The 8,594-nt window shown below is 53.2% G+C and overlaps 1 protein-coding gene across 2 annotated transcripts; it reads right to left on the reverse strand.

Annotated features, from left to right (window-relative positions):
• Window positions 1-76: 76 nt before the first annotated feature.
• Window positions 77-3,878, reverse strand: LOC120497735 (T-cell-interacting, activating receptor on myeloid cells protein 1-like). 2 transcript variants are annotated; one of them, XM_039699576.1, is made up of 5 exons: window positions 2,385-3,878; window positions 2,259-2,294; window positions 1,802-2,071; window positions 1,288-1,569; window positions 77-688 (listed from the first exon to the last, which is right to left on the reverse strand). In XM_039699576.1, exons 1-5 carry the CDS (start codon window positions 2,413-2,415, stop codon window positions 543-545), a joined length of 765 nt encoding a protein of 254 aa, XP_039555510.1. In that variant the 5' UTR covers window positions 2,416-3,878; the 3' UTR covers window positions 77-542. The 2 variants fall into 2 exon arrangements, with proteins under 2 accessions (XP_039555510.1, XP_039555508.1); XM_039699574.1 differs by having other exon boundaries at window positions 561-1,569.
• Window positions 3,879-8,594: the final 4,716 nt, after the last annotated feature.

An 8,594-nucleotide genomic window follows, 5' to 3' on the forward strand; every position in this document is an offset into this window, starting at 1 on the left:
AGGGCAGTGGGAGCAGTCAGTGTGCAGTGGGGTAGCAGGAGCAGTCACTGCGTGCTGGGAGAGGTCAGTGTGCTGCTCACTGCATGGGTGCACTCGCTGCATGGCCAGCATGGGCACTGTGCAGCAGGTGAGGTCAGTGGGGTGGTGAGTGTGCAGCAGGAGTGGGCACAACATGGCTGGAGCAGTGGCTGCGTGGCAGGAGTGGTCAGTGGAGTGGTCACTGTGCAGAAAGAGCAGTCAGTGCAGCAGTCACTGCGTGGCCAGGGGATCAATGCAGCGGTCAGTGCCCAGCAGGAGCAGTCAGTGCAGTGGTCAATGCAGCGGTCAGTGCAGTGGTCAGTGCAGTGGTCAGTGCAGGTTCAGTGCAATGGTCAGTGCAATGGTCAGTGCAGCGGTCACCCCCCCCGGGGTGCAAGCCCGCTCCCTGCCTGTTCCCGGGTGTTGCGCCGCCCGCCCGCCCCGCGGGACCCCCGAGGCAGCCGGGACCGGAGCGGGACCGCGACTGGGACAGGAAGCAGGCCGGGGATGGCGACAGGCGCGGTTTATTCCCGGTAGCGCGGGTGGCTGCAGGGCAGTGAGCGGCTCCGGCCGCCCCGGCGGCTCCGCGCCGCCTCGGCCCCGAGCAGCCCCAGCAGCAGCAGCAGCCCGGCCGCCCCCGCCAGCCGCACGGTGTTGCACAGCGTGTAATCTGCAGGGACAGGAGGGACCGTCACTGCGAGGAACCCACCGCGAGATCCCACAGGGGCAACAGGGGATCCAAGGGGGCACCCAGGGAGGTCCTCGGCGAAAGAAACACAAAGGGGAATTCATAGGGAGCAAAGGGAGCCCCGAGGAGGCCCCCAGCTGCACCTCCCACATCCCTGTCCCCTGGTACACCCCCTACTCACAGCCTCTCACCTGTGACCCCACCAAATGGCCCCAAAGATGGAAAGGAGGGAAGAAACATGGAGCGGGCCCTCAGATGCCACTGCCAGTGAGATGGTGACACTGAGCTGTGACAGCACATATGACTGTCTCTGGGGCTGGGAGGTGCAGGGAGAGGTGTCCTCTGCATCCCTTATACCCTCTTATCCCCACCTGTCAGCCCAGCAACCCTGGTCTCTAGGTCATCTATAGGTTCTCTGAGGAGCTGGCCAGGCTCAAACACAGGTGAAGGAAGCTGGAACTCCTCGCTTGGTCCCCTCATACAGCTGCTTTCCTGCCCTAAATAATTTTCTAGCTCCCCCAGGGTGTGACAGATTGCTGGGAGGAAGAGTGGAGCAGGATGTGGCTGGGGGCATGTCTCACCTCTCACCACCAAGTCCAGGCTGTTGCTGACAGCAGACCATTCTCTGGAAGCATTGAGGGTGTAGCACTGGCAGCTGTAGCGGCCGCTGTCACCTTCCTGCACCAGGGAGAGGTTGTAGTCACCTCGTTCCCTGGGGAGCAGCTGGGCTCGGATCTGGCCCTCCAGGTACAGGAAGCAGCCGGTGCTGGGGTGTGTGGGGGTGCAGCGGAACATCACCTCAGCTCCCGCCGTCACCTCGTGCCCAGGCAGGACAGAGAGCTCGGGGCTGGGCAGACGGAGCTCTGCGGGGACAGGAGAGGGAATGAGAAGTTGCAGAGGGCTTTGATGTGGTGCCAGGAGCACCAGGATCTCTGTGAAGCCACCAGCTGGCTCAGGCAGAGGTGAAGATGGTCCCCACCCCTCCAAGCCAGGGAAGAAGAGAAAAACCCTGTCCATCATGGAAATGGCCACGGGCATCCTGGTGTGCCCCTGGGGTGTGTGACTGCCCAGGAGGGAAAACAGCACATCCCTCACCTTCCACAAAGACTTCCAGTTCGGTACTTCGAGCCAGCACAGTGTCTCCCTCCAGGTAATGGCAGATGTAGCTACCTCTGTCCTCGTAGGTGGCATTAGAGATGGAGAACTCGGCCCTGCTGCCACTCTGCTCCAGGGTGTGGAGCTGGCGGCTGCCCTTGTACAGCACAAAGGTCCCATAGCTGCACTGGCAAACGCAGCAGATGGTGGTGGAGCCTCCAGGTGGGATCACCCCAGGTGGCTTCAGGAAGATGGAGATTGTGGGGCCACCTGCACAGGAAGAGAGATGCAGCCAGCCAGACAGGGAGGCTCCAGCAGCTGCCCTGCTATGAGCCCGGGGCTGTCTCCAGGCCCCGTCTCCACACAAGGGTGAATTTTGTTCCAGAGGGGTGTGGAGGGAGATGGGTGGGCCCAGAAATGTGTCCAAACTCCCCATCTACCTCCTCAAGATACTCACTCGGTGCAGCCTCGCCCTGTGACACCAGCCAAGCGCCTGCAAGAGAAGCAGCTGTGTAACATCTCCGTGGAGTGTCTGGACACCTCCTGTCGCCCTCTGGGAATCCCCACAGCCTCTGGCACTCACCCAAGGCCAGCACATGGGTCACAGGCAGCATCACGTCCCTCTTGGCTCCCTCTGTATTTGGCTCAAGCAGGGCTTCTTCAGAGGAAAGCGTTGTCCAGAGGCACCGAGCAGCTGCGTGGCTTCTTGTGGCTCCTGAGACAAACTCGTTGTCACAAGCCGCCTTCTGTCCCACGGCTTGGGTTTCTGCAGCACGACTGCAGGGCTGGGATGGTTGAACTGGAACCACAATGTCCAGTCACATGCCCAGGTCTGGGCCCCTGTGACAACTTAGGTCCTAGGGTCCGGCAGACCTGGGAAAGGCTATCAGGACTTTTTGTTTCTCTTTCTTAGATCCGGTCACTTGATGGTGAAATGACTTCTTCTCGGTCTTATGAAACTGGGAGTTGTTTTGCAACCACAAGCCCACAAGTTTGGTGGCTCAGCAGAATTAAATAAGAGGGAAGGAACCTGACTTCCTTTTTGGCCTTTTCCTGGGTTACAGGGTCTGTCTTTGCCGGAGGGGCAGCAACACCTCCTACCTGCAGGTCTGGGTGCACCCCACAGGGCTGGTGCCACTCCTCATCCATCCAAACCCCCCAGTCCCACACTGGAGCAACTGATGGTCCTTACTGCAGACAGCTGCTCCCTTGCACCCACACCTGGACCCAGGTGCACCTCAGCTGCATCTTCTCCGGGTTGGCCAGAGACATAGACAGAGCTCCCTTTGACAATAATGAAGGGCTAATGAAACAGAGAAAGTCACTTGCACCTCTGGATGTGGGAGAAGGGAATGGATGAGTTCTGGCACCGGGGCTGTGTGGGACATGTACAGCTTGTCCAGGAGTCCTGCTCTGAAGGTGGCAGCGTTGGTAGCTCCCTGCCCTCCTGTGGGCTGCAGGCAGCACATCCTGTCCCCTCTGTCTGCAACCTCTGCCACAACTGACCCCTCAGGAAAAACAGGGGAGGCTCAGGGCTGGGTGGGGGGTTATATGGGTGTAAACCAGGGGAAAAAGGCAAAGCTATACTTCTTCCAGACCCTTTTCTACCCTTTCCTTTCCTCCCCCTTCAGCCCTTTTGGTCTCCCTTGGAGATTCCATGGGCAAGGAGAAGTTTTGCCAGCAGGGTACCCTATGGCCTCTTCCTGTTCTGGGCACCTTCTCTGGCTCTCTCTCCTGTCTAACCATGTCTAACCACCCTTTGCTTCCCCCAGCCTCAGCTGATTCTTGGCATTGATGACTTAGTATTTTAACTTTTATATTTTTCATATATTTGTAATCCTGCAATTCTTTAGTGTATAACCAAGGACACCTCACTACCTCCGTCCCTGAGAGATGGAAACAAAAGTGAGTAGGGGGGAGCAAACTGGGGGTAAATGACTTCATTACCTGAAGCTGTAATTGGAAGATTAACCCCAATATGCAAAAGGACCAAACTTCTAAAAGTTATAAAAGTATGAAAACCTGTGAACCGTTGTCCATTTTGGGTGTAGCCCCTGGGGGACTTTGTCTGCCTGAAATGAACCTGAAGGACCTTCAATAAATATAACTGCTTATTATTCCCTTGGTTTTGTCTGGTCTCTGTTTTTAGGTAGCTCCAAAAAGGCATCAGCATCTCCTTGGAGAACCTCCTTTCAGCCCCACAGCCCCCACTGGCCACACCAAACTGCTCTGGGCTCACCAGTGCCCAGTGGAGAACAAGCCCTGGCCATTCTGTGGCTCTGGCCTGGCTCCCACTGTTCAGGATGATGTTGGTGGCATCACCATGGGCCCATCCATGGGCATGCTGGAATCCTTGCCCTCTCTCCAGAGCCTTTTCTCACATCCCTCGGCCTGAGACCGACCTTGGGGTTCACATCCAGAGCATGGGACCATGGAAAGAGCTTTCCCCCTCCATCACCACCAGGGAGCTGCCTGATCCAGCAGCCTGAGAGGGAGGAGGCTGCCACAGCTCCAAGGCCCCAACTCCAAGCAGTTGTGAGTCCCCAGAGGACAGGTGGGTCACACACACACACAGCCAGTCCCACAGGTCTGGACAGGCACACAGGGCCTCCCACAAACAGCACCAACAGGATGTGCCCCCTATTGTATCCCTGCAAGCACATTTGAGCTTAAATAGCAAAAGCTTTAATGAACAATGTACTGTCAGAGTCCCACTACCATAAACAGTTCTACAGGCAGTATGGAAAGATGTGGCTGGAGACAATTCCTCATATCCATTTCAGCAACTCCAAAGAAATCCCCTGTGATCTGGGGTTCACTCCCAGCTGCAGCTACACCTTCCTCTACTGCCCAAAGGTGGCTCCTCAGCAACTGCATTGCCTACGAGATGAGGATGTCACCCTCTGACAGGAGTCAATATCCCCAGCACTCATGATCCCAGCCAGTTTAGCCCTTTCTACCATTGGACATTCTCACCTCAGAATCACAGAATATGCTGACTTGGAAGGGAGCCATCAGGATCATCAAGGCTACAGCACAAATATGTGAATCAGTAGGTTCTTCTTTTTTTGGCCCTGAAGGAAACCATTGTCACACAACATTTTCCTTTCAGTTTAAACCTTCTCCAGTTTAATTCTGCAGCCTCAAGTCACTGGCTAGAGCAGAAGTATGTCCATACTAGAAAAAAAACCAGGGAAGGATAAAAAATACAAGCTGGTTCCAAACCATGCAAATATCACGAGAAACCATCCCTGCTGCCAAAATCCAGCAACTGCTGCAGTGGCCCCAGTCAGCAAAGCAGACTCCAGCAATGATCTTCCACCTGCTCATTGGTGGGCCAGCCTGTTTGTAGCACCTGAGCCATGTCTCCTGACAGCCCTGCAGGCCTTGGATGTCTCTTCCCACCTGGATTCTCCCTGGCTGTCAGTGGAGGTCTTAATCACAACCTCTCAACAATGCAGAAACATCTTCAGACAAGCCAAGCATGAAACAACTCTGTCTGCCTGTTCACACACCACCAGGTGAGCGTGCAGCCGTGCTCCCAGTGCCGAGGCCAGAGAGCAGCAAGAACCAGCCTGCAGCAGACTTCCCAGGAAAGGTGGCTTTAGAAATGTCAGGGCAGACCTCACAGCCTTCTAGACCTGCCTCTGCTGAAGAGAGGCAGCAAACTTGGGCTCCCAAGGCAAGCAGCATCAACCCACAGTTCACTGAAGCACACCCAAAATTCGACACACAACGTGCAATGATGACTATAATTTGTGCCACAGATATTTTTAGATTTTAACTATTAAGCTAAGCCACAAATGCTTTTTACTTGTCACACAACTTTTAGAACTGTGATTAAAAAAAGCCAAAAACTTGGGAAATAATGCTGTTCAACAAGACAAATATCATGGTTTGTCCCTGGCACAATGCCAGTGCCCCCATGAAAGGTGTATTTCCAAAATGGTTACTGTGAGATGTGACCTGGAAACAGAACAAAGCAGGCTCCAACTTGGGAATGGAGGGAAAAAGACAACACTTTATTAATCTACAACATAGAGACAAAAGGAAAAAAAAGGGGGGGAAAAAAGGAGGAAAAAAAACCAACGACACACAACAATCCACAATGGAACACCTCCAAAACACTCTTCCTCCCCCCACCCCTTCACCCCCTGGGGCCTGGGGGCCTCGTGAACAGAGGTCTTCCTCTTCTCTGAAGACAGAGAGCATCCCCCACCCGTCTCAGCCATCTCTGTTCTTGCCACTGCTTCACCTCTCACCATTTGGGACACCTGTCCCCCCCATATTTCACCCCTGGGGCCTGGGGGTCTCATGAACAGAGATCCTTCACTGAAGGCAGAGGGCTCCACCACACCCTCCTCATCAGTCTCTGCTCCCTCTATTGCTTCTCACTACGGCTTTGTCACTCCTGGCTTCTGGCCGACCGCCTCCCCCAAGGTGCAGTCTCTACATTACAGGAAGATTTGGTTCCGTCCCGTGGCCATGTAAGAGGAAAGTCCAGCCAAAAAGCCACTCCAAATCATCTCCTCCATCTAGGGCGCTTCTTATCTGCTGGCATTTCTTCACCCACTCAAGCCTTCTTCTCATTTGCCCATCCTCCATCCCCTCTCAATTCTCAGCCAGGGAGGATCAGTGTTTTTAGAGCTTCCATTATCTCAGTACCAACGGAGTTAAAACCTCAGCCCGGTCTGCCCTTGGCTGGGCACCTTGCTCCCTCCTTCTTCTCCCGGCCATGGTGCCAGCACAGGATATCAAATTTCAAGCCAGCACAGTCTCTATCACTCTCTGCCCAAACATCCCAGGTCTCCTCCACCCCTGCACCTTGCAGGGGACTGCAGCCTCCCTCCCCAGAGGCCGCATTTTAAAAATATTTAATGTAAATTATATTTTTATCTTCTTTTTTTGGTCAATTTTTCACACTTAAAACTATGCATTAATTCAAATACTGCGATAAAAGCATCATCTTGAATTATAAAACAGTAAAATATTCTTGAAAATACCACCAGGAAAATGTTTTTTCCATCTGAGTTGTTTCAGATCAGTTCAGAATAATAAGAAGTGATTCTTTCTTACAAGCAGGTGTTATTGGTTTTTCAGTGAACCTGTATTTTCCAAAAAAGAAAAAAAAAATTATAGTATCAGACTTGTTTTGGGTTTTACTTCCTTTTCTTATGATCTGCCTATTTTTGCCCTTCATTTTCAGTTTCAATTTTTCAAATGTTGCCTTAATTCTGAGAGCCAAGATGCTGGAGAATAAATATCTAGTTAGATCCCTCCCTGTCCCTCGTCTCTGAACATTGTTGTTTGTCCTGGCTGTGCTACATCCAGAGAGAACCACAAGGAAGACTTTGCTCCAGACATGCAAAACTGCTCCAGACAGCCCAGGAGGTGCCTCAGCTTGCTCTGTCCACCTCTCAGCCCAGCACATGAGAAAAAGCAGGGAAGAGAAGGGTCAGTTTTATTGCACCTATAAAGGGAAGGACTAATTTTACTTGCCTTCTGTCATGGTATAATCCTGGACAACAACTGAGCCTCACACATGATACCTGGTGGGATGGCAGAGAGAATCAAATGGTCAAAGTGAAAAAAAACCCCTTGTGGTTTGAGATAAAGGTGTTTAATAAGGGAATAAAAAGCTGCACATGGAAGAAAAGCAAAGCAAGGGGTTCATTCCCCACCTCCCACTGGCAGGGGAGCCATCCACCCATCCAGCCATCTCCAGGACAGCCTGCTCCATCACGGTTACAGCATCTTGGGAGGACAAATTCATCACCCACACATCCCCTTGTCTCTTCCCCAGCCTTCCCTGTGAGCACAAGGCCATCCTCGGGCGCAGCAGCAGCTGTGTCCCTCTGTCCCCGGCTGGCCAGCGCTCCTGGCAGCACTGCAGGACCCATCCCCACCCTGCAGAGGGGAACATGGAGCAGAGGCCCGTGGCTATCTGCAGTCCCACCACAGCTCTGAGTGAGGGCCACAGGGATGGGGGTCTCGGAGGAATGGGAATCTGCCTGGAGAGGGGTCAAAGCCGTGGAGCACTGACCTGCACACCATCGCACTCAGCAGCAAGGAGAAAGAAGGAAGAGGTGCCTGCAGTGGGGGCTGTGGGGCTGAAAGGAGGTTCTCCAAGGAGATGCTGATGCCTTTTTGGAGCTACCTAAAAACAGAGACCAGACAAAACCAAGGGAATAATAAGCAGTTATATTTATTGAGGTGCCTTCAGGTTCATTTCAGGCAGACGAAGTCCCCGACGGGCTACACCCAAAATGGACAACGGTTCACAGGTTTTCATACTTTTATAACTTTTAGAAGTTTGGTCCTTTTGCATATTGGGGTTAATCTTCCAATTACAGCTTCAGGTAATGAAGTCATTTACCCCCAGTTTGCTCCCCCCAACTCACTTTTGTTTCCATCTCTCAGGGCCTGAGGTAGTGAGGTGTCCTTGATTCCCAGGCCTAGAGAGGAATTGTTGTGTGTGGCGTGCCTCACTGCGTCCCCTGAAACTTGTCCTGCATTTGCCCCAAGTCACCGTGTCTACAGGTTCCTTCTTCACACATTCCAAGTGGTCTCATGTCTTTGTGGTCTTCTTGCCCACAGTCTGCAGTCCAAGTAGCCTCAATGTGTCCTTGTGATGTCCTGTGGTCCCCACATGGTCTGTAACAGTCCATGGGGCTGGAATTTGTCTTATGTGATCTCTGCAGTGCAAGTGATCCCCATATGGTCCTGTGATGCAATAGATACAGCCCCTTCAGCCAGGACAGCTGGGATGTTTCTGCAGGCCACTCTGACCAGG

This window comes from Passer montanus, unplaced genomic scaffold, assembly GCF_014805655.1.
Source record: "Passer montanus isolate IOZ18808 unplaced genomic scaffold, ASM1480565v1 scaffold136, whole genome shotgun sequence".
NCBI classification, from domain to species: domain Eukaryota; kingdom Metazoa; phylum Chordata; class Aves; order Passeriformes; family Passeridae; genus Passer; species Passer montanus.